Below are 25,972 nucleotides of genomic sequence, written 5' to 3' on the forward strand. Positions count from 1 at the left end.
TATACTTTAAATTCACCAAAAATCACATAAATTTTCATTCCCTTTTAAAGAACTAAATTGTATGGCAGATTACTGCTAAATTTTGACCTCACTTTTTTCATCTGTCTAAAGCCAGTAAAACACATATAAATATATCCTGATTATAAAAATGCAAACCCCATTTCTCACCAATGAACCCTGGTTCTGATCCTGGCTTTGACCTTGTATAAGTTACTAAACTTCTCATTGTTCATTTCCTCATTTTTAAAATTTGAGTCCTCCAGTGGATGTATTTCTGATTACCTTTTTAACTCGGAGATAGTTTGCTTTGTGTATTTTTTATTTACTTCTTTAGTCTAAGTCCTTTGTTTTCAGGAGCATTTATAATGGCTCACACCCTAGAATACATTTTTGTGCCTCTTTGACTTTCCTTAATTCTAATTCTAATGTATATACTGATCAGGATGCTCTAGGCTGTTGTTGTTCAGTCACTGAGTTGTATCTGACTCTTTGCGACCCCATGGACCACAGCACACCAGGCTTACCTGTCCTTCACTATCACCTGGAGTTTGCTCAAACTCATGTCCATTGAGTCAGTGATGTTATCTAAGCATCTCATCCTTTGCCACCTCCTTCTCCTCTTGCCCTCAATCTTTCCCAGCATCAGGGTCTTTTCCAGTAAGTCAGCTCTTCACATCAGGTGGCCAAGGTATTGGAGATTCATTTTCATCATCAGTCCTTCCAATGAATATTCAGGACTGATTTCCTCTAGGATTGACTGGTTTGATCTCCTTACTGTCCAAGGGACTCTCAAGAATCTTCTCCAGCACCACAGATCAAAGGCATCAATTCTTCAGCACTCAGTCTTCTTTATGGTTCAACTCTCACATCTATACATGCCTACTGGAAAAACCAGAGCTTTGACTACACAGACCTATGAGGGCAAAAGGAGTCTCTAGTTTTTAATATACTGTCTATGTTTGTCATAACTTTTCTTCCAATGAGTAAGTGTCTTTTAATTTCATGGCTGCAGTCACTGTCCATAGTGATTTTAGAGCCCAAGAAAATAAAATCTGTCACTGTTTTCACTATTTCCCCATCTGTTTGCCATGAAGTGATGGGACCAGATGCCATGATCTTCATTTTTTTGAATGTTGAGAGCTTTTTCAGTATCCTCTTCCACCTTCACCAGAGGCTCTTTAGTTCCTCTTCACTTTCTGCTATGAGGGTGGTATAATCTGCGTATCTGAGGTTGTCGATATTTCTCCCAGCAATCTTGATTTCAGCTTGTGAGTCATCCAGCCTGGCATTTTGCACAGAAGTTAAAAAAGCAGGGTGACAAAATGTAGCCTTGATGTACTCCTTTCCCAATTTTGAAACAGTCAGTTGTTCCATGTCCAGTTCTAACTGTTGCTTCTTGACCTGCATACAAGTTTCTCAGGAGACAGGTAAAAAGGTCTGGTATTCCCATCTCTTTAAGAATTTTGAAGTTTGTTGTGATCCACACAGTCAAAGACTTTAGCGTAGTCAATGAAGCAGAAGTAGATATGTTTTTGGAATTCCTTTGTTTTTTATATGATCCAACAGATGTTGGCAATTTGATCTCTAGTTCCTCTGCCTTTTCTAAATCCAGCTTGAACATCTGGAAGTTCTCGGTTTAAATACCACTGAAGCCTAGCTTGAAGGATTTTGAACATTACTTTGATAGCATGTGAAATGACCACAATCACATGGTAGTTTGAACATTCATTGGCCTTGCCCTTCTCTGGGATTGGAATGAAAACTGACCTTTTCCAGTCCTGTGGCCACTGCTGAGTTTTCCAAATTTGCTAGCATATTGAATGCAGCACTTTCACAGCATCAACTTTTAGCATTTGAAATAGCTCACCTGGAATTCTATCACCTCCACTAGCTTTGTTCATAGTAATTGTTCCTAAGGCTCACTTAACTTCACACTCCAGGATGTCTGGCTCTAGGTGAGTGACCACACCATTGTGGTTATCTGGGTCATTAAGACCTTTCTTCTATAGCTCTTCTGTATATTCTTGCCACTTCTTAATCTCTTTTACTTCTGTTAGGTCTTTGCTGTTTCTGTTCTTTATTGTGCCCATCTTTGCATGAAATGTTCTCTTGGTATCTCTAATATTTTTGACAAGATCTCTAGTCTTTCCCATTCTATTGTTTTCCTCTATTTTTTTGCATTGTTCACTTAAGAAGGCTTTCTTATCTCTCCTTGCTATTCTCTGAATCTCCGCATTCACTTGGCTATATCTTTCCCTTTCTCCTTTGGCTTTTGCCTCTCTTCTTTTCTCAGCTATTTGTAAGGCCTCCTCAGACAACCAGTTTGCCTTCTTGCATTTCTTTTCTTCCTATACAATGTTACAAACCTCTGTCCATAGTTCTTCAGGCATTCTGTCTACCAAATCTAATCCTTTGAATTTATTTGTCACCTCTACTGTATAATTATAAGGGATTTGATTTAGATCATATCTGAAAAGTCTTGTGGTTTTCCCTACTTTCTTCAGTTTAAGGCTGAATTTTGCAATAAGGAGTTCAGCTCCAGGTCTTGTTTTTGCTGTTTAGAGCTTCTCCATCTTACAGTAACAACTTCTCTAATCTCAGTGGATTAAACCAACAAAGCTTATTTCATGCTCATGCTGTCAGTCTGTCCATTTTATGTGGTCTGAGAACTTTACTCTGTGTTGTCCTCATTCCACGACCAAGGCCTTCAAAGTGCCCATCCTTTGGAGCTTTGCAAATTCTGTACCAGCAGTGAGAGAGGAAATAGCTATATCATACATTGTCTTTGAAATTTTCTACCCAGAAGTAACACATATCACTTTTGTCCATACGACATTGGCCAAAGCAATTCACATGACCACACCTGACTTTAAGAGGACATGAAGTGCCATCTGACTATATGGCCAGGATGTAAGAAGACATAGGAATATTTGGTGAACAACTCTTGTGACTATCCATTATATTTTAAATCAAGTGTTAACTTCTGGTAGAAATATAAATTAGTACTACACTTATGGAGTACTTTTGCAAACACAGCAAAAGCCCTAGAAATATGTCTACCATTTGATTTAATGGTTTCAGTTTTAGGAAATTATTGAACAGTTGTGGGCTTCCCTGTGGCTCAGATCAGGAGCCAGTGGCTCAGATCTGCCTGCAAATCAGGAGACCTGAATTTGATCCCTGGGTTGGGAAGATCCCCTGGAGAAGGGAATGGCAACTCACTCCAGTATTCTTGCCTGGAGAATCCCATGGACAGAAGAGCCTGGCAGGCTACAGTTCATGGGGTCACAAAGAGTCAGACACAACTGAGGAACTTACACAGTCACAGTCATAGAGATGTACATTTAATAATTCATTCTTTGAATATATATTTACTGCATATCTACTATGTGCTGGGTAGCTGATATGGTCCATACCTTCATGGAGCTATCTATTTGCAGGAAAGAGAAGAGATAGTACCAGAGATAATTTAAATGAAAGAGGTTAAGGGCTGTGACTGGCAATTATAGGGTGGTATGAGAGCATTCTACTCTTCAACTCACTTCCATTAAATTTTTAATTTAGGTTTTGTAAATTGTATTTCTGAAAATGTTCTCCTTCAAATGTACTGAATTACTTTTTATAGTTTTCTGTCTCTGAAGATATTTTCAAGTTTGTCTTTCATGAAGAAATTGTTTTCTCAAATTATGACATCATTTTAATATCAAATCTTTTGATATTAAAATTATGAGTTACATGCCTATAATTTACTTTATTAAAAATTTTCCAATCCTTAGGGTGAAAAATCATGATCCAGATTGTATATGCAGATTGCAACATTTAAAAATTTGTTTATAGTGAATATCATAATGTGATGGAAAAATTATGATATTTGAGTTAGGGTTTTGGGATTATGACTACTTTTTAAAAGTTTTTCTAAACTGTAATGTTATTACAGTAAAGTTTCATAGTTTTTAGAATGGAAGAAATTAGACTGGCCAAATCAACTTAAAAACAAAGTAATGATATTAATGGAGAATAATTTATTAATATCCATAGAAATTTTTTAAAAGCTTTCACAATTGTATTGTCATTTAAAAAAAACTCTGCTTTGCAACAATAAATTAAATAGATTGTTAGAAGCATGATTTTCATCTTCATGATAAAAACTTTATTAAAAATCTCCATGTAAAACTACAGTACAAAGAAAAGTTATACAGTCCTGCATCGCACTCCCTTTTGTTATAATCTTATTAATTTATGTCTGATTGTGCAGGGTCTTGGCTGCTGTGCGTGGCTTTCTCTAGTTGTGTGAGTGGGGGCACTCAGTTGCGGTGCACGGGCTTCTCATTGCAGTGGCTGCTCTTGTTGCGGAGCGTGGGCTTTAGGGCATGCAGGCTTCGGTCGTGGTGGCACGTAGGTTCGATAGTTGCGTTTCCCAGGCTTTAGAGCACAAGCTCGATAGTTGTGGCACACGGGCTTAGTTGCTTCATGACATGTGGAATCTTCCTGGACCAGGGATTGAACCGTAACCCATGTCTCCTGCATTAGCAGGTGAATTCTTTACCACTGAGCCACCAGGGAAGCCCCCTGCTCTCCCTTTCTTCTTTCTCTTCTCAGTCTTTTTCTTGTATTATTTAGGTTTATCTCACATCAAGAGTTGGGAGTAGAGTTAAGAATGCACAGTTTTCTTTTCAAATTAAGTTGGAAGAAGAAAATAAAGAGGAACACACTGACTTTTTCTTTGAGGGCATATTTCCTATTAGCAAGTAGTATGGCTCTCACAAAGAAAATCAGACTTGGAGAACTGAAGATATTTAGCATCAAAAAAGGTTAACTACTTAACAATACTTTTTTACATTTTTCTTTTAGGAAGAAGAAAGGCGTATGGCATCTGTTGTAGCCAAAAAAGAGGAAGAGAAGAAGCGGGAAAGTCAAAAGCAATCTTTGCTTAAGGTATTGTCTCTGGTGTCTACATTCATGTATGTGTGCACACACACACACACGTACACACACTCACACATACTGAAGCTAGCTTGCTAATCAGCTAGAAAAGTGGTTTCCAAACTGCAAATTTTTCATTCCTTTTGATAGTGTTTTTAATAAACAGACACCCTTAAAACATAAAAAATCCTGTACTTCTGAAATACAATATAATATAATGTACAATATAAAATAAATGCGAACATGAGAAATTATAAAAGGAAGAGATTAAAGTATATATATATAACAGAAGTTAACCTTCTTTCCACACCAGTACATCACCTTGTATATCCTCCTGGCATTTAAATTTCATTTTGGAAACCACTGTAGTAAACTGTCATCTTTAGTGATATATTTTAACAAGCTCTGCTACATGGGTTTATTTTTTACTGATGGCTTTTTATTTATTTATTTTTTTAAATTTTATTTTATTTTTAAACTTTACATAATTGTATTAGTTTTGCCAAATATCAAAATGATCCGATGGCTTTTTAAATTAAAAAAAATCTCTGTTAGCTTCTCCATTAGAGAGGTGGTAGAGATTTTGAGGAGTATAGAAATTAAAGGTTTTTTTGAACTTGTTTGAAATGATTTAGCATATCAGATATTACTGTCCTTAAAAGGTTTTTGGGATAACAATGATATATATAGCAAACTTAGGAAACAAGAGAACTTACTGGGGTGATGGAAATGTTACAGGATAACATTTATGCATTTGTCAGAACTGATCGAAGAGTACACTTGAATCTGTGTGTTTTACTTTGTGAAAACTACTCCTAAATTAACAAACAAAACAAACTTGGTCCCAAGTCCTCTCAGCTCCAGTCTAGTAGGAACTGGGCCACACAGCAGGAGGTGAGTGGCAGGCGAACGACCGAGGCTTCATCTGTGTTTATAGCTGTTCATCTCAGTTGAGATGTCAGTGTCTTCCATCACCCCCAGATGGGACTGTCTGGTTGCAGGAAAACAAACTTAGAGCTCCCACTGATCCTGCATTCCATGAGATGTATAATTATTTCATTATATATCACAATGTACAATAATTTAGAAATAAAGCACACAATAAATACAATGTACTTGAACATTCCCCAAACCACGCACCCCGTCCTGGTCCATGAAAAGATTGTCTTCCATTAAACTCGTCTCCAGTACCCAAAAATGTTGGGGACTGCTGTTTCTGAGGGACAGGAAGGGTGTATAGACATCCATCTTTAGTCCTGTTGCTTTTCTATCTTTCTATTTTCTTTTCAATCTTTAAAATGAATGGAAGTGATAGTGATGACATATACTGGTGTGGTATTGCTTGGTTTATAAAGAATAGACTCAAGTGGCAGAAGCTGAAAGTTGGCATCTTCTAAAATAACTATCACTTTAACACAAATTTGACAGACTGTCCTCTAGCTATAGTCGTGATTGTACTAATATGCCAGATGCATCCATGATCTTTGAACATAAATTTTTTCTGGGGGGGGAACCCTCTTTTGCCTTATAGAATATTTGTCTTTCCTTTGTTCTTCTTTTTCCTGCCCCACAGGCACTTAGAGCCCTTGCTGGTCCCTCTAACCAGTCAGTGGTCCCCACCTGACCCCAGATTGCACTCTTGTTTTAAACTATATCTTCCCTTTTCTTGACTTCGGTGAAAATACCCATTTTCTTTGTCAGCCTGGGGTTGATCTGATTTTAACAACTGAGTTAAAGAAAGCTTAACTTTGGGGTTGGTATAGAAAAGTGCTTGCGTTTTCAGAGTATCTTGTTATAAATTTAACATACTGAGTGGTGTATACTTTTGTGCCTTTTTTCTAAGCACTGCTACATCTACCTCATTAAGAATATTTATTTTTGCCAACTCCAAGTCAGCCAGAAAGCCACATGCATGGCGTCAGCATGATAGCCATCTGCCATTAACTCACTGCCCCTGCCTCTTTCAAAATAGCCTTGGCACTGAGTGAAAATAATGGTATTGTGTAGATTAAGAATTGGGTTGTCCCAGTCATCTGCAAATAATTGAAATAGAATCCTTTAAGATAAGATGCCTTCTTATCATAGATTTGGGGGGGAAATTTATAGTAGAATGTCAAATGCCTTCTTGCTTTAGATAAGGACATACATAAAATGTCAAGAAGTCTTAGAAGTATACACATACTAAGTGGAACCCATTTAATTATATAAACACATTTCAAATACCAAGCAATAGAAAAAAGAACCCATGTTAAAGACATTTTTAAATGCAGAAATAGAACTTTAAAAATGTTTAGTTGTAATTAAGCTTTGTCACCAGTTTTAATTCCTAAACAGTGCCATTTCTACATCTAAAATTTTGGAAGGCAGAGAAGTGGAGCTAAACATAAGTGTTCTGCATGTGTGGATGCGCTGAGGGAACGGGCAGAGAATCTTCCCGACAGCCTTCCCTGGTTCCAAAGGGAGCAGATGAAGAGGGGCAGTATCACACCGATGATTTTTCACTAGATGATTGTTCTCTGAGTAAAGATAAAAAGGGAGGTGTCTATTTTCAGCACTCTGATTTAATCAACATACCATTTAGAAGTTGTGTTAGTTGCTCAGTCATATCTGACTCTTTGTGGCCATATGGACTGTAACCTACCAGGATCCTCAGTCCATGGGATTCTCCAGGCAAGAATACTGGAATGGGTTACCATTTCCTCCTCCAGGGGATCCTCCCTACCCAGGGATTGAACCCGGGCCTCCTGCATTGCGGGCAGATTCTTTACCATCTGAGTTATGAGGTTTGATAATGGATAATCTAAGATGCTACTAGTTATCTAGAAATGTTTCAACCTAGTACAATTTCTTTTAATAGTCTATATATGTTTGTTAATTTTCAGACATTGTAATTTATACTGTGAAGCTTAAAACACTGATCAATCTCTCTTTTCTCCCTCTCCGAGATCACTCCACCATATTTGCCATAATTATTGGTTAAAAAGATTAAAATATTGTCAGGTTTTCTTACTATCTTTAAGCACAAAGACATAATTTAAACTTCACATAACACTTGAGTCCCCTGGAGGAGGAAGTGGAAACCCACTCCAGTATTCTTTCTTGGACAATCCCACAGACAGAGGAGCCTGGAAGGCTACAATTCATGGGTTGCAAGGAGTAGGACATGACTAAAGCAACTTAGCACACATGCAAATGTAACATTTGAGTATATCAATTTCCGTCAAGTTAAACCTGTAAATAGTGAAATTTTTTTATGTCCAGTAGGAGTAATTGTTATTTGTATATACTTTTTTTAAGAATAATAGAGCATTTTTGAGATGTTTGAATGCATAGGTTGAATAAAGGCTGCTTATACCATGTTTTAGAATACATATTTGGTAGCTGCTTTAAGTGATTGACTCCTTTTAAAGATGTGATAAGTAGTACAAACAATATGCTCCTTGGATTCTCCTGCTACAGAAATGGCATTATGTAATTCTTGTCACAATGAACTTTTTCATAGGAGAAGAAAAGGTTAACAATTAACAATGTAGCTCGAAAGTGGGACTTGCAACAGCATCGAATAACCAGTATTGCTATAAATCAAGACAGAAGAGATTCTGACTCTCAGGACCACTGTCAGAACGATGGAAGCACCGTCTCTACATTTCCAGAGGAAGCAGGGTATGCAGTGGTGTTCTTTTGGGATATTAGTATCTTTGGAGAAATGAATTTGGAGCAGAAATGGGGAAATATTTTACATATAATTATTTTAAAATAGTTTTCTTAAGAAAACCTACTGAAATTAGCAATAGGTTTTAAAAGTTAAGGTGAAACTATTGAAAATATAGGCTTGCCCCTAATTTAAGAACGCTTTGAAAGTGAAAGTGAAAGTGAAGTCGCTCAATCTTGTCCAACTCTGCGACCCCATGGACTGTAGCCTACCAGCCTCCTCCCTCCATGGGATTCTCCAGGCAAGAGTACTGGAGTGGGTTGCCAGAACCCTTTAGTAGTTTTTTATTTTTCTTAGGAATAAATCTAGATTACTTAATATAGCCTGTAAGGCCATCTACCCACCTTACCTATCTTGTCCCATAGTATCAGCCATTCTGTTCTTGTGCTACAGCCTCAGTGATTCCCAATTCCCAAAAACTTCCTACCTTAGAACCCTTCTTCTACAAACAGGTCTATTCTCCCCTGCCCTGCTTCCTTCACCCTGCCCTGGCTAACTGCAGTTCAGCCTGGAGGTCTTGACTTCAACCCTCACTTCCCCTGAAAAGTCTTTCCTAATGACTTCCCAGAGAGTGGGCTAGATCAGATACCTTTTTTTCTCCCAGTACTCTGCACTTCCCCTTGTTAGCACTTATGAGCATTAATAACCACTGGGTAGTTAGAAAAAAGGAGAAGAGGGCAGCAGAGGATGAGATGGTTGGATGGCATCACCAACTCAACGGACATGAGTTTGAACAAACTCCAGGAGACAGTGAAGGACACAGGGGCCTGTCGTGCTATATAGTCCATGGGGTCGCACAGTCGGACACAACTTAGCGACTGAACAACAACATGAATAGTTGTTTTGTATCTGTCTTCCCCACTAGAATGTAAAATCCTGATTGTGTTAACCTTTGTTGTTTCCCCATTAGCTAGCACAAATCCTTACTACTTAACTATCAGTGTTAAGCAATTTGGCATAAAACATAAACAGTTACTCCAGTTGCAATCTATAGTATCTGTCTTTTCCAGTGGCTCACAACCTTTTCCTTCTATGACATACAGATCATATAACACATATCCCTTGGTTTATGAACAAATCTGAGGACACTATCTAGGCTTAACATATTTCCCTTCTTCTCATAAAGGCATACTAGAATCAAGTCAATGAGAGGAATATAAAGCATATATAACTTCATAGTTTGTGTGTCATTTAAAAATGTGTGTGTATATATATACAATTTAAAAAGAAAAGCTAAAACTCAAAGATAGAATGCACTTCAGTTTTGTTTCATTTGATGCACAGTTATCTAATGACCTGACCAAATTCTGAAACACATTTCAAACTAAATATAATATAGCTTTTATTTCAGCTTTTCAGCCAGTATTCTTTCAGCTTTCCATATATGAAGAGTGTAATCAACAAGTCATTTAAGAGGAATTAGAATAATATTTTGGAAGTTTACTGTAGTTAGAGTTTGACATATATTTTAAAGACAGACATACTTTAGCAGTTTTAGTTATAAGATTAATTTATATTGACCAGCATACCTCCTTCACCTCACTTGGGTATCCACATGTAGAGTTTCTCAGATCTTTCAGCTAGAAAAATAAGGAAACAAGAATTAACATTTTAATTAAGTGATAACTTATATAATGGATATATCACTTATATTGTCCTGAAACTTTATTTAATATTATTTAAATGTCAAAATAATTCTACTTGTATATAACTATACTTTATAAAATTAAAACTTTATGTCATTGGGCTTTAGATTTATGAAATACTACCCATTAGTTCTATTTCTGATTTATCTTTTCTTTAAAAATATTTTTTCTATCTTCCTTAAGAAGGATTCCTAGTTCCAAGTTTATCCAAATGACCTTATAAATTTTATTCTAAGATTTTAATAAGGTTTTAAAATTCCTCCTTTAATACATCAATTTTATTTTTATATATGGTGTTAGGTGAGAGCCTAACTTGATTCCATTCCAATTGACTAGTCAGTTTTCTAATAGCATTCCTCAATTAAATTATTCTCTTTTGTAATGAGAATGTCATTTCATCTTATATTAAGTTCCCATAAATACTGGATATATTTCTGAACTTTCTATTCCATTTCACTAACCTACTTATCTGTTTTAATGCCAATACCAGACTATTTTGATTATTGTCATTTTATAGTTTTAATATCTAGTAAGGGAAATATGCTTTCACTATTTTCAAAGTTTCAATTCTCACACACTTGTTCTTACATATGAGCTTTAAAATCATTTAAATGAAAAGTTAAGAACCTTCTTCAAATGGTATTTAAGTTGTTGATATCAGTAGGATTAACATTTGTAAGATAATAAATCATCACTTTAAAAATCATGGTATATCTCTACATTTTTCAAGTATACTAGGGAGCTAACTAGGGAAGTGTTGAGATGTTGAAGGAAAATTCTGAGGAACTAAAGGAAGTTAGTTCTTTCATGCAAAGATGGGCTCGATAAAGGACAGAAATGGTATGGACCTAACAGAAGTAGAAGATATTAAGAAGAGATGACAAGAATACAGAAGAACTGTACAAAAAAGATCTTCACTACCCAGATAATCACGATGGTGTGATCATGCACCTAGAGCCAGACATCCTGGAATGTGAAGTTAAGTGGGCCTTAGGAAGCATCACTATGAACAAAGCTAGTGGAGGTGATGGAATTCCAGTTGAGCTATTTCAAATCCTGAAAGATGATGCTGTGAAAGTGCTGCACTCAATGTACCAGCAAATTTGGAAAACTCAGCAGTGGCCACAGGACTGGAAAAGGTCAGTTTTCATTCCAATCCCAAAGAAAGGCAATGCCAAAGAATGCTCAAACTACCGCACAATTGCACTCATCTCAATGCTAGTAAAGTAATGCTCAAAATTCTCCAAGCCAGGCTTCAGCAATACATGAACCGTGAACTTCCAGATGTTCAAGCTGGTTTTAGAAAAGGCAGAGGAACCAGAGATCAAATTGCCAACATCTGCTGGATCATGGAAAAAGCAAGAGAGTTCCAGAAAAACATCTATTTCTGCTTTATTGACTATGCCAAAGCCTTTGACTGTGTGGATCACAATAAACTGTGGAAGATTCTGAAAGAGATGGGAATACCAGACCACCTGACCTGCCTCTTGAGAAATCTGTATGCAGGTCAGGAAGCAACAGTTAGAACTGGACATGGAACAACAGACTGGTTCCAAATAGGAAAAGGAGTATGTCAGGGCTGTATATTGTCACCCTGCTTATTTAACATATATGCAGAGTACATCATGAGAAACTCTGGACTGGAAGAGGCACAGGCTGGAATCAAGATTTCTGGGAGAAATATCAATAACCTCAGATATGCAGATAACACCATCCTTATGGCAGAAAGTGAAGAGGAACTCAAAAGCCTCTTGATGAAGGTGAAAGTGGACAGTGAAAAAGTTGGTTTTACAAACATCCAGAAAACGAAGATCATGGCATCCGGTCCCATCACTTCATGGGAAATAGATGGGGAAACAGTGGAAACAGTGTCAGACTTTATTTTTCTGGGCTCCAAAATCACTGCAGATGGTGACTGCAGCCATGAAATTAAAAGACGCTTACTCCTTGGAAGGAAAGTTATGACCAACCTACATAGCATATTCAAAAGCAGAGACATTACTTTGCCAACAAAGATCCGTCTAGTCAAGGCTATGGTTTTTTCCAGTGGTCATGTATGGATGTGAGAATTGGACTGTGAAGAAAGCTGAGTGCCGAAGAATTGATGCTTTTGCACTGTGGTGTTGGAGAAGACTCTTGAGAGTCCCTTGGACTGCAAGGAGATCCAACCAGTCCATTCTGAAGGAGATCAGCCCTGGGATTTCTTTGGAAGGAATGATGCTAAAGCTGAAACTCCAGTACTTTGGCCACCTCATGCTGTGAGTTGACTCATTGGAAAAGACTCTGATGCTGGGAGGGATTGGGGGCAGGAGGAGAAGGGGACGACAGAGGATGAGATGGCTGAATGGTATCACTGACTCAATGGACGTGAGTCTTGAGTGAACTCCGGGAGTTGGTGATGGACAGGGAGGCCTGGTGTGCTGCAATTCATGGGGTCGCAAACAGTCGGACATGACTGAGTGGCTGAACTGAACTGACTGAAAGGAAGTTACAGACCATGAAATTATAGCAGCTGGTCTGAATTGTTGAGCGAGTATTCCAGGAGTACAGAATGACAAGATATATCAGTTGTTGTTGTTGTTCAGTCGCTAAGTCTTGTCTTTGCAACCCCATGGATTGCAGCAAGCCAGGCTTCCCTGTGCTTCACTGTCTCCTGGAGTTTGCTCAAACTTATGTCCATCGAGTCGGTGATGCCATCCAACCATATCATCCTCTGTCACCCCCTTCTTCTCCTGCCCTCAATCTTTCCCAGCCTCAGGGTCTTTTCCAATGAATTGGATCTTCGCATCACATGGCCAGAGTATTGGAGCTTCAGCTTCAGCATCAGTCCTTACAGTGAATATTCAGGTTTGATTTCCTTTAGGATTGACTGGTTTGATCTCCTTACTGTACAAGGACTCTCAAGAGTCTCCTCCAGCACCACAATTCGAAATCATCAAGTCTTCAGCTCTCAGCTTTTTTATGGTCCAGCTCTCACATCCAAACATGACTAGTGGAAAAATCATAGTTTTGACGTTATGGACCTTTGTCAGCAAAGTGATGTCTCTGCTTTTTAATACAGTGAAGGTTTGTTATAGGTATATCGGTAGAAAAGCTAAATATCTTAGAAAGAATAAGGAAATAAAGGATCAAAGATAAGGAATTTAAAAATTCAAGTATAATGTTGAAAGAAATGATAGATCATATGGTCTAGGCTACTTTTAAATAGTTGAAAAGTAGAAGGTTGCCAATGAATTGGAAGAAAATGTAGTATTTCTGGGACTAGAAGTCTTTATGAGATTAATGATGAGAATTACATAAAGTAATAGGGTTAGTAGTGAGCTGAACTAGTGGGAATTTATGGTCAAATTAAGTTTTTGAAGTTGAAGATTTTAGAGATGGATATATGTTAGTAATAACATAAAAAACACTTTGGAGGCCACTGCGGCCCTGGGAATGCGTTGTTGGAGAAGAGTAGAAAAGAATAAGGAGAGGAGAAGAGGAGAGGAGATGAGTTGAAGTTATTATTGTGTGGACATGGAAGTTATTGCTGATAGAACTAGGTGTGGAACCAAGGGCCAGAGTATTCAATGGTGACCATCGTTATCTCCTTCCAATCTCAGCCATGCATCCTATGCCCGTATCACAGAGATGTTCACTGTTCACATTTTACTAGTGTTGGCAGCAGCAGTGATTACGGGAGTGTCATTGTTCATTAAGTGATTCTTTTACCTGGCAAAACTATCTCTGATTGCTGGACTCTGACTATTAGGCAGACTGATAGGTGGACTCCAGACTATTAATGTGACTTTCCTGATACTCTAAACTTTTAAAACAACTTTTTTCCAAAAATTTTGTGACCCTGTAAAAAACAGTTGGTTCCAAGAGAAAGAAGTATCTGCTAGTGAAAATTACTATGACTTAAAATTGCTTCCAAGAATTTCAGAACTTTTATTAGGAGTTCCACAAAGCTAGAGGCTTTTTAAGGAAAGAGCACAAATGAAGAATTTGGAAGAGATGGGAAAATTGATGTGTGGGTTCAATGCAGAGGATGTGGAGAGCAGTAATGAATTATTAGGAAAGAGATCCACAGTTTCTGGCAAAAATTTCTACAGTTGTTAAGTTCAAAGTGCCATGAAGACACGATTACATTATCATGGTCCAACCCTTTTTGATGATCTAAAAACTTTTAATTCAAGGAGACATAGATGACATTTATCTATGAAGTCAGAAAAGTAACACTTTAGAGATAGACAAGAAATTATTAGTAGAGACTAATGCAAAATCACAACTTCCAGTAGTTGTAGATTTTTTTTTTCAGTTTGGCTTGTGGTTGTGATTCCTGTAAAATCTGTTACATTGGAAAGGTAGGAATATTTCTTAAAGAGCTTATTTTACCTTGTATATGCCTACATGAAGGGCTCTTAAACAGAGAATCCAGATTGACTTTTTGAACTTCAAGTTCTTATTTTGCTTGAACATGCCACTCCCATTGACATAGTTGATACTCATTGTTGATAGGATCTTTACATTAATATTCTTGAAAGCACATTCACTTGATTTTCCTTTTACCTATGTGGCTACTCTTTTTTATTTAATTTTTGTTTTTAATTATTTATTTTTAAAATTTTTAATTGGAGTATAGTTGATTTACCGTGTTGTATTAGTTTTAGGTGTACATCAAAGTGAATCAGTTATACATATACATATATCCAATCTTTTTTGGATTTTTTTCCCATATAGACTACTACAGAATATTGAGTAGAGTGTGCTATATGGTAGGTCCTTATTAGGTACCTCTCTGTATATATATATATATAGTGGTGAGTGTATATATCCCTCATTCCCTCCCTCTCTCCTTTCCCCCTGGTAATTATGTTTGTTTTCTACACCTGTGACTCTATTTCTGTGTTGTAAATAAGTTAATTTGTACCATTTTTAAAAGGTTCTACGTATAAGCAATATCAAATGATATTTGTCTTTGTCTGACTTCACTTAATATGACAATCTCTGGGTCCATCCCTGTTGCTGCAGTGGCATTATTTTGTTGGCTTTTATGGCTGACTACTCTTCAGGTGGGTTTCCCTGGTGGCTCAGCTGATCAAGAGTCCACCTGCAATGCTGGAGACCTGGGTTCAATCCCTGGGTTGGGAAGATCTCCTGGAGAAGGGAACAGCTCCCTACTCCAGTATTCTGGCCTGGAGAATTCCATGGACTGTATAGTCCATGGGGTCACAAAAAGTCAAACACAACTGAGCAGCTTTTACTTTCACCCTTTTAAGTGTATCTTGCTGACTCCATTTCTACCAAATCTTTGAATGTATATGAGATTGATCCCTGGGTCAAGAAGATCCCCTGGATAAGGGAATGGCTCCCCCTCCAGTTTTCTTGCCTGGAGAATGTCATGGACAGAGGAGCCTGGCGGGCTACAGTTCATGGGGTTGCAAAAGAGTCGGACACAATTGAGTGACTAACACTTTCACTAAGGAATATAACTGATATCTTAATATTTAACAGTTTAGTTTGCATTAATACAAATTTAGTTGTATTAATTTGTAAACACTTTGCTCTCATATAGCTCCAAATTTTGTCTTTATACATTGTGTGGACATTAACATAGATTTATAGGTACTATTTTATGCATTTGTCTATTAAATCATGCAAGAATAAAGAGGAGTTACCAACTAAAAATACAGGGACACTGGATTCTATATTTATCATATAATTATCTGTTCTAGTATTCTTTGTTTCTTCATGTGACTGACTTATGGTCCAGGTTCCTCTCATTTCAATCTAAAGGACCACTTTAGCATTTTTTTTTATAGAGCAGGTGTACTAGCAATGAACTCTCACAATTTTTGTTTATCTAGAAATGTCTTAATTTCTCCCTTAGATTTGAAGTACAATTTTGTTGGATACAGAATTCTTGGTTAACAGTTTTTTTTTTTTCCTTTCAATATGCCATCCCACTGCCTCTGTCTTCCATGGTTTCTGATGAGAAGTTGGCTATTAATCTTATTGAAGATTCTTTTTATTAATACAGGACTAGTCATTTCTCTCTTGTTGCTTTTAAGAATCTCTGTTTATCTTTGTCTTTCCACAGTTGGAGTTGATGTTCAGAAAAGACCTGAAAAGACTTTTCTGAGCATAAATGTGGACATAAGTGTCACCCTGTAGCTTCCCTGGAATACACAGGAGCTTCCCAAAGTCCTTCTTCCCCTAAATATCTTCTTCCCCAGCCTCTTGTTTCTTAGTCTTTTTGGTCTCTCTATTGTTTGCCCTGTGTGGCAGCAGCTAAATACATTTTTGCCTTTAAATACTTTTGAAAACTGCCACCCAGGAAGCCACTTCAGCTACGGGGCAGCTCAGAGGCAGGGAAACAAAAGCAAGTCCTTGAGCTGATCCTTTGGCGAGCTACTAGACATGTCAAAATGTATAACCACAATTTTTTTTTTTTTTATAATAAGATATGTATTGCTTCCTCTGGTACCAGCAACCCACACAAGGAATGTGAGCTGTCATGTTCAAGGCTGCCACTGAGCTGGGAAGTAGGGGATAGGAACAGGGTAACCTTAAATGCCACAGAATTGTCTTAAATTCTGTAAAAATCAGCAATGTTTTTCTTCATTAAACATTCCCCTGATTGTTGTAATATTTCTTAGATTCCAGAATTCTGAAAAAGTTGATTGTGATAGTTTTTGCTATTATATTTGTTGCCTTTATGGAGAGATGGAGTTTCAAACTTCTCTATCCTGCCTTTTCCTCTCCTTTGGTACTCTAATTTTGTTGTAGTCTATGGACTATACTTTTATATTTCAAGATCAGTATCATTTATATTTGTTCTGTAACCATTACATTTGTTAGTTGGTAGCTTCTATAGATTAGCTCAACTGGTAAAGAATCCGCCTGCAATGCAGGAGACCCCAGTTTGATTCCTGGGTGGGGAAGATCCCCTGGAGAAGGGATAGGCCACCCACTCCTGTATTCTTGGGCTCCCCTGGTGGCTCAGATGGTAGAGAATCCACCTTCAATGAGGGAGACCTGGGTTTGATCGCTGGGTTCGGAAGATCCCCTGGAGAAGGGAATGGCTACCCACACCGGTATTCTTGCCTGGAGAATCCCATGGACAGAGGAGCCTGGCGGGCCACAGTCCATGGGATTGCAAAGTGTTGGACACAACTGAGCGACTTGCACTTTCAAAGATTGAAAACTGATACAGTGTTTAAATTTCTGTGATTATGTAATTATCATGTAACTATTTTTTACTTGAGAGTCAAGTTGTATACTTATATCTTATTTTCTGCTTCCTAAACCATTCAAGAAAACTAGTCCTAGTATCAGACTGAAAGGTTACGCTTCAAAGTTTGTTCAAAACCATGCCGCAGTTTAGTTTGCTTCATATTTGAGCCATGCCTTTCCTACATAGTTTGTTTTCATCTGGGGTTTCTGATGGCCTGTTTTTGTTTGTTTAACAAAGAGACTTGTGCTTCCTTTGCCACATTTCAGTTTCTTTGAACTTCTTATTTATCTGTTAAATAGACTCCACTCTTTTTGAAGCCTGCTATCTCCCTGACCTAATTTAATCTCACTATTTCCTTTTGGATCATTGTTTACAGTTTATTGTTTTACATCATATTACTAGTAGTATTTACTTTTTACTTGGATTATGTGTCTTTTTCATATCCTCAAGTACTTCTGTCCTTTCAACTTCTAGATGGTAGAATTCCTCTGATTTTAGTCCTGAGCTTTCTTTTCTCTCTCTGCTTTCCCCCTATGCAACATCATATATTTGTTTGACTGTAAATACCATTTGTATTTTGAAGATACCAAAATGTTTGTCTTTTCTTCTATGGTTTACCCATTTAAATTGTGTTTAAGGGTAAAAACTTTTTTTTTTTACTACACTGAGATTATAAAAATATTCTCCCATTTTGTCTTCCTAAAGGTTAAAATGTGGCCTATCATATTTTAGTCTTTATTACATCTGAAATTGATTTGTAAGTTTGAGGTTGGGTTGAATTTCTTTGTTTCTCCCTTTAGGAATAGCCAGTTGGCCCAGTGTTATTTGCTGAGTATTCTTTGCTTTTCCGAATCAAGTGCAGTGTCCCTCTGCCTGTTTTTTGGCAGTGGAAGAAGGAAGTAGCAGGGTCCTTGCAGACCTTCAATTAAGGCCCCTCCCTGTGTTAGTCTCACTTCTCACTCCCATCTTCCATCATATCTCTGTTTACTCCTTTCTAAAGTTTGGGCATCTTGGCTGACATTTTTGTTCTTGTCCCCACTTCATATCCAGAGCTATGGTTTCCTTCGTCCTTCCTCACTCAAAATTCTTCACCCAGCTTCCAGAAATTTACTGAAACTTCTTGCTAAAGACTGTCTCCCCCTGTCCTCTTTACTTGTTGTTATTGTGGGTTTATAAACTTTTAATTACCTTAATGGGGTCTTGGAGGGAGAGTTTCAAACATATGCTAATTCTGTCAACTATTTTATCTGAAAGCACAAAGTGAAACGTTTTTAACGATTAGAAGTTTTATTACTACATTCTCTGTAAGTCTTTAAAAATATAATTAAATTTCATCTTTTAGGAATGATACAAGCCTGGCTCTATCTGAAGGTAGAAAGTCAGAGGGCCACAGAGTCTCTTCTTTAGGGTTCCAATTTGCTTTTTAATGCTTCATAAAATTTTCCATTTTTAATAATCCCATTTATGGTCTTTAGTATTTCATAATGCCAAAAAAGTGGCTAATTCTTGTGTTATAATGTCTGTGACCTTTGGCTTATAGGTGTGTAACTAAACGACTGGAAATAAGTGTCCATGAAAAAATTATAGTCACATAAAGGGAAGAAATTCTGTAAAACTTTGGTATATCCCATTAATGATTTCACTGTTCACTGTACTTGGGACAGCTCTATAGTAAAATGACATATTACAGGTTTCTTCCCCCTGCCAGAAATGGGAAAGTACGTGGTGTAATGTTTTCTTTGCTTACATTGGATGCATACAGTGAGGCTGGTTTATTTTCGGTCATTTCCTGTCTATGAACAGTGTGGTATTTTAGCCAACACTACTATAATAAAAAATAATGCATAAAATGAATTTCCACACCTATGAATGTTGTAATAGAAATTCATAAAATACATTATTATAGGAATCAGCACCACTTATTCATTGGGAAAAGAATCTTCCGAAATATTTTAAGTCTTTCTATTCTAGCTTGTTATAGAATGCATAAAGATTAAAAAAAAAAAAAACCTGTAATCCTCTGAAATATTGTCTTTTCTCTCCACTTAGGCATTTAAGAGTATATTCTCCATTTATCCTGGCTTTCTGGGACTTACTACTTTATTGCATAAAGTTAATCATCTAGTCTTAAGAGTCCTTTACTAATCAGGAAGGCGTAGAATATTTTTCTGATTCATTCTCATATAAAGGTTGAGTTGGATTAATGAACACATGCACTTGGAATTAACTTCTAAAAATCTTTAAGAGAATTCCTATTTGATGGCAGACTGCCTTACTGTTATATAAATAGTACTTGAATTGGGAAATATACATTGAAATGTATTACACTTCATGGAAAAACAAATTATAAAGCATGGATCCTCTGTAGAGGAATACCACATTTCTTAAAGCATGAATTTAGCCTTGACAGGGGTAAAACCTAGGCCAGGTTGACTCCATCGCCTACTCTAAACCTTTTGAATCCTCCCTGTCATTCCATCCTCACAGTCACTAAGTCCTCCTTTTATGATCTCTCAAATACCTGGTATATCTGTGTTCTTTTATTAATAATTATCATTAAAATCTATTGAAGTAAGCATTAAGTATGGTTTAGGATTGATCCCTGGGTCGGGAAGGTTCCCTGGAGAAGGAAATGGCAACCCACTCCAGTATTTTGGCCTGGGAAGTCCCATGGACAAAGGAGCCTGGTGGGCTACAGTCCAGGGGGTCACAAGCATCAGACATGACTTGGCGACTAAACCACCACCACCATGTGGTTTAGAATATTACTTCTAGTCTTAGTAACAACTCTGAAAAAATATGTATTATGATCAATATTTTACGTATAAGGAAACTGAAACTACAAAGAAATTCGGGCACTTGCTCCAAAAGTCATCTGTTTATTCTGGCAAATCTAAGATTTGAACTAAGCTCTATCTGATTTTCTTGCCAGTGCCTTTTCCACTGCATGATGCCTTCTTTTTTGTTATATAATCTAGCTGACACGATTGCACTAGTCTTCCTACTAACCTCCCTCCATTCAATCTCTCCTTAATAACTACCTCATCCACAAAAAATTGACCAACATATCTGTCTCAAGTAGGTCCTTGAGGGCAGGGAACATATCTTATTCATCTTTTTATTCCCAGCCACAGAACCTAGCTCCATGCATGGCACACTGGAGATGCTTAAAAACTTGCACTGAATATGGTTCTGTTACTTTTTTATTTAAAAATCTTTTTCTGCTCCTCAAACTTATGGGATAAAATCTGATTTTTTTGACTTCATCTTCAGCTTCTAATCCCCTATATATTTTAGTGTTTAATTTCTTAATTTCAGTGTTCTATCCATATTGAAATTGTTTTTAACTGAGTATGTTATAATTAGGCTTCTGTGCCTTTCTTCATTCTGTTTTTCTTACATAAAGTATGCTTCTTCCTTCTACTTCTGATAAAATTCTGCTGTTTATCTTTCAAGGACCAGTTCAAATATCAATACTACCTCCTTCTGAAACCTGACTTCTCCACACTAGCAGAATTAGTCATTCTTCCTCTGCATTTCCGTAACATATTGCTTAAATATTCATTGTGAGATAATAAGCATACTATATTAGGATTAATGTATTTATTTATCTTGCTTTCCACCCTCATACAGAATGGGAGCTCCTTAAGCATAAGTAACTATTATCTTTATATCCCCAATGAATACCTCTCCAGATTAACCTATTTGTTTAATGGAGTCGAGGTCTTTAGAAATTATACCCATTTGCTTATTAATTTAATTACAGAGTATTATTTGAGCAGTTATTTTTCTGGGACCATAAGTCAGTAAAAGTGAAGAAAGTTTTGATGTATCAAAAAACTTGCCCATGATTTCTGTTCTGATTGACTTTTTCAATGCAGATGAGTTGGTTGCCTATGACAGAATTCTTAAGACAGTGCCCTGTATACAGTGAGCTTTTAGCAAATGTTTGGCCAATAAATGAATGATAGAGCAAAAGAAATAATATGTAGGCATGTTTGACTAAAAAGATGTGGACGTATCTTTAGGCATACAAGAAAAACTGGAAGGACAATCCCCAACATATGAACATGGGGAGAAAACTTCCCGAATAATTTTTTTTTATGGAAATCAGGGCACATTTTACCCGAGGAACAGCTTCCTCTATTTCCTGTTGGCCAGAGTTTGAGGCTGACCTTGAGCCTCATTCAGAAAATAACTGAAACAGTGATCAAAGGATCAATCCAAGAAGAAAATATAACAATTATAAATATGTATGCACCCAACACAGGAGCATTGCAATATGTAAGGCAAATGCTAAGAAGTATGAAAGGGGAAATTAACAGTAACACAATAATAGTTGGAGACTTTATTTTTTTTTTTTTTTAATTAAATTTTATTTTATTTTTAAACTCCACATAATCGTATCAGTTCTGCCAAACATCAAAACGAATCCACCACAGGTATACATGTGTTCCCCATCCTGAACCCTCCTCCCTCCTCCCTCCCCATACCATCCCTCTGGGTCGTCCCAGTGCACTAGCCCCAAGCATCCAGTATCGTGCATCGAACCTGGACTGGCAAATCGTTTCTTACATGATATTTTACATGTTACAATGTCATTCTCCCAAATCTTCCCACCCTCTCCCTCTCCCACAGAGTCCATAAGACTGTTCTATACATCAGTGTCTCTTTTGCTGTCTCGTACACAGGGTTATTGTTACCATCTTTCTAAATTCCATATATATGCGTTAGAATACTGTATTTATGTTTTTCCTTCTGGCTTACTTCACTCTGTATAATAGGCTCCAGTTTCATCCACCTCATTAGAACTGATTCAAATGTATTCTTTTTAATGGCTGAGTAATACTCCATTGTGTATATGTACCACAGCTTTCTTATCCATTCATCTGCTGATGGACATCTAGGTTGCTTCCATGTCCTGGTTATTATAAACAGTGCTGCGATGAACATTGGGGTACACGTGTCTCTTTCCCTTCTGGTTTCCTCAGTGTGTATGCCCAGCAGTGGGGTTGCTGGATCATAAGGCAGTTCTATTTCCAGTTTTTTAAGGAATCTCCACACTGTTCTCCATAGTGGCTGTACTAGTTTGCATTCCCACCAACAGTGTAAGAGGGTTCCCTTTTCTCCACACCCTCTCCAGCATTTATTATTTGTAGACTTTTGGATCGCAGCCATTCTGACTGGTGTGAAATGGTACCTCATAGTGGTTTTGATTTGCATTTCTCTGATAATGAGTGATGTTGAGCATCTTTTCATGTGTTTGTTAGCCATCTGTATGTCTTTTTTGGAGAAATGTCTATTTAGTTCTTTGGCCCATTTTTTGATTGGGTCGTTTATTTTTCTGGAGTTGAGCTGTAGGAGTTGCTTGTATATTTTTGAGATTAGTTTGTCGGTTGCTTCATTTGCTATTATTTTCTCCCATTCTGAAGGCTGTCTTTTCACCTTGCTAATAGTTTCCTTTGATGTGCAGAAGCTTTTAAGGTTAATTAGGTCCCATTTGTTTATTTTTGTTTTTATTTCCAATATTCTGGGAGGTGGGTCATAGAGGATCCTGCTGTGATGTATGTCGGAGAGTGTTTTGCCTATGTTCTCCTCTAGGAGTTTTATAGTTTCTGGTCTTACGTTTAGATCTTTAATCCATTTTGAGTTTATTTTTGTGTATGGTGTTAGAAAGTGGTCCAGTTTCATTCTTTTACAAGTGGTTGACCAGATTTCCCAGCACCACTTGTTAAAGAGATTGTCTTTAATCCATTGTATATTCTTGCCTCCTTTGTCGAAGATAAGGTGTCCATATGTGCGTGGATTTATCTCTGGGCTTTCTATTTTATTCCATTGATCAATATTTCTGTCTTTGTGCCAGTACCATACTGTCTTGATAACTGTGGCTTTGTAGTAGAGCCTGAAGTCAGGTAGGTTGATTCCTCCAGTTCCATTCTTCTTTCTCAAGATCGCTTTGGCTATTCGAGGTTTTTTGTATTTCCATACAAATTGTGAAATTATTTGTTCTAGCTCTGTGAAGAATACTGTTGGTAGCTTGATAGGGATTGCGTTGAATCTATAAATTGCTTTGGGTAGTATACTCATTTTCACTATATTGATTCTTCCAATCCATGAACATGGTATATTTCTCCATCTATTAGTGTCCTCTTTGATTTCTTTCACCAGTGTTTTATAGTTTTCTATATATAGGTCTTTAGTTTCTTTAGGTAGATATATTCCTAAGTATTTTATTCTTTCTGTTGCAATGGTGAATGGAATTGTTTCCTTAATTTCTCTTTCTGTTTTCTCATTATTAGTGTATAGGAATGCAAGGGATTTCTGTGTGTTGATTTTATATCCTGCAACTTTACTGTAGTCATTGATTATTTCTAGTAATTTTCTGGTGGACTCTTTAGGGTTTTCTATGTAGAGGATCATGTCATCTGCAAATAGTGAGAGTTTTACTTCTTCTTTTCCAATTTGGATTCCTTTTATTTCTTTTTCTGCTCTGATTGCTGTGGCCAAAACTTCCAAAACTATGTTGAATAGTAATGGTGAAAGTGGGCACCCTTGTCTTGTTCCTGACTTTAGAGGAAATGCTTTCAATTTTTTACCATTGAGGATAATGTTTGCAGTGGGTTTGTCATATATAGCTTTTATTATGTTGAGGTATGTTCCTTCTATTCCTGCTTTCTGGAGAGTTTTTATCATAAATGGATGTTGAATTTTGTCAAAGGCTTTCTCTGCATCTATTGAGATAATCATATGGTTTTTATTTTTCAATTTGTTAATGTGGTGTATTACATTGATTGATTTGCGGATATTGAAGAATCCTTGCATCCCTGGGATAAAGCCCACTTGATCATGGTGTATGATCTTTTTAATGTGTTGTTGGATTCTGATTGCTAGAATTTTGTTAAGGATTTTTGCATCTATGTTCATCAGTGATATTAGCCTGTAGTTTTCTTTTTTGTGGGATCTTTGTCAGGTTTTGGTATTAGGGTGATGGTGGCCTCATAGAATGAGTTTGGAAGTTTACCTTCCTCTGCAATTTTCTGGAAGAGTTTGAGCAGGATAGGTGTTAGCTCTTCTCTAAATTTTTGGTAGAATTCAGCTGTGAAGCCGTCTGGACCGGGGCTTTTGTTTGCTGGAAGATTTTTGATTACAGTTTCAATTTCCATGCTTGTGATGGGTCTGTTAAGATTTTCTATTTCTTCCTGGTCCAGTTTTGGAAAGTTGTACTTTTCTAAGAATTTGTCCATTTCTTCCACGTTGTCCATTTTATTGGCATATAATTGTTGATAGTACTCTCTTATGATCCTTTGTATTTCTGTGTTGTCTGTTGTGATCTCTCCATTTTCGTTTCTAATTTTGTTGATTTGATTTTTCTCCCTTTGTTTCTTGATGAGTCTGGCTAATGGTTTGTCAATTTTATTTATCCTTTCAAAGAACCAGCTTTTGGTTTTGTTGATTTTTGCTATGGTCTCTTTTGTTTCTTTTGCATTTATTTCTGCTCTAATTTTTAAGATTTCTTTCCTTCTACTAACCCTGGGGTTCTTCATTTCTTCCTTTTCTAGTTGCTTTAGGTGTAGAGTTAGGTTATTTATTTGACTTTTTTCTTGTTTCTTGAGGTGTGCCTGTATTGCTATGAACTTTCCCCTTAGGACTGCTTTTACCGTGTCCCACAGGTTTTGGGTTGTTGTGTTTTCATTTTCATTCGTTTCTATGCAAATTTTGATTTCTTTTTTGATTTCTTCTGTGATTTGTTGGTTATTCAGCAGCGTGTTGTTCAGCCTCCATATGTTGGAATTTTTAATAGTTTTTCTCCTGTAATTGAGATCTAATCTTACTGCATTGTGGTCAGAAAAAATGCTTGGAATGATTTCTATTTTTTTGAATTTACCAAGGCTAGCTTTATGGCCCAGGATGTGATCTATCCTGGAGAAGGTTCCATGTGCGCTTGAGAAAAAGGTGAAATTCATTGTTTTGGGATGAAATGACCTATAGATATCAATTAGGTCTAACTGGTCTATTGTATCGTTTAAAGTTTGTGTTTCCTTGTTAATTTTCTGTTTAGTTGATCTATCCATAGGTGTAAGTGGGGTATTAAAGTCTCCCACTATTATTGTGTTATTGTTAATTTCTCCTTTCATACTTGTTAGCATTTGTCTTACGTACTGTGGTGCTCCCGTGTTGGGTGCATATATATTTATAATTGTTATATCTTCTTCTTGGATTGATCCTTTGATCATTATGTAGTGACCTTCTTTGTCTCTTTTCACAGCCTTTGTTTTAAAGTCTATTTTATCTGATATGAGTATTGCTACTCCTGCTTTCTTTTGGTCCCTATTTGCATGGAAAATCTTTTTCCAGCCCTTCACTTTCAGTCTGTATGTGTCCCCTGTTTTGAGGTGGGTCTCTTGTAGACAACATATGTAGGGGTCTTGTTTTTGTATCCATTCAGCCAGTCTTTGTCTTTTGGTTGGGGCA

At 36.9% G+C, this 25,972-nt stretch overlaps 1 protein-coding gene across 5 annotated transcripts in view; it reads left to right on the forward strand.

The window, feature by feature from the left end:
- The window catches only part of LRRC49 (leucine rich repeat containing 49), a 157,607-nt gene that overhangs the window by 97,242 nt on the left and 34,393 nt on the right, over positions 1 to 25,972 (forward strand). For all 5 annotated transcript variants that reach the window (XM_005211301.5, XM_005211300.5, NM_001100343.2 and 2 more), the window contains 2 exon segments: positions 4,852 to 4,935; positions 8,426 to 8,586. In XM_005211301.5, coding sequence (XP_005211358.1) covers positions 4,852 to 4,935; positions 8,426 to 8,586 — 245 coding nt within the window.

This window comes from Bos taurus, chromosome 10 (assembly GCF_002263795.3).
Source record: "Bos taurus isolate L1 Dominette 01449 registration number 42190680 breed Hereford chromosome 10, ARS-UCD2.0, whole genome shotgun sequence".
In the NCBI taxonomy this organism is placed as follows: Eukaryota; Metazoa; Chordata; class Mammalia; order Artiodactyla; family Bovidae; genus Bos; species Bos taurus.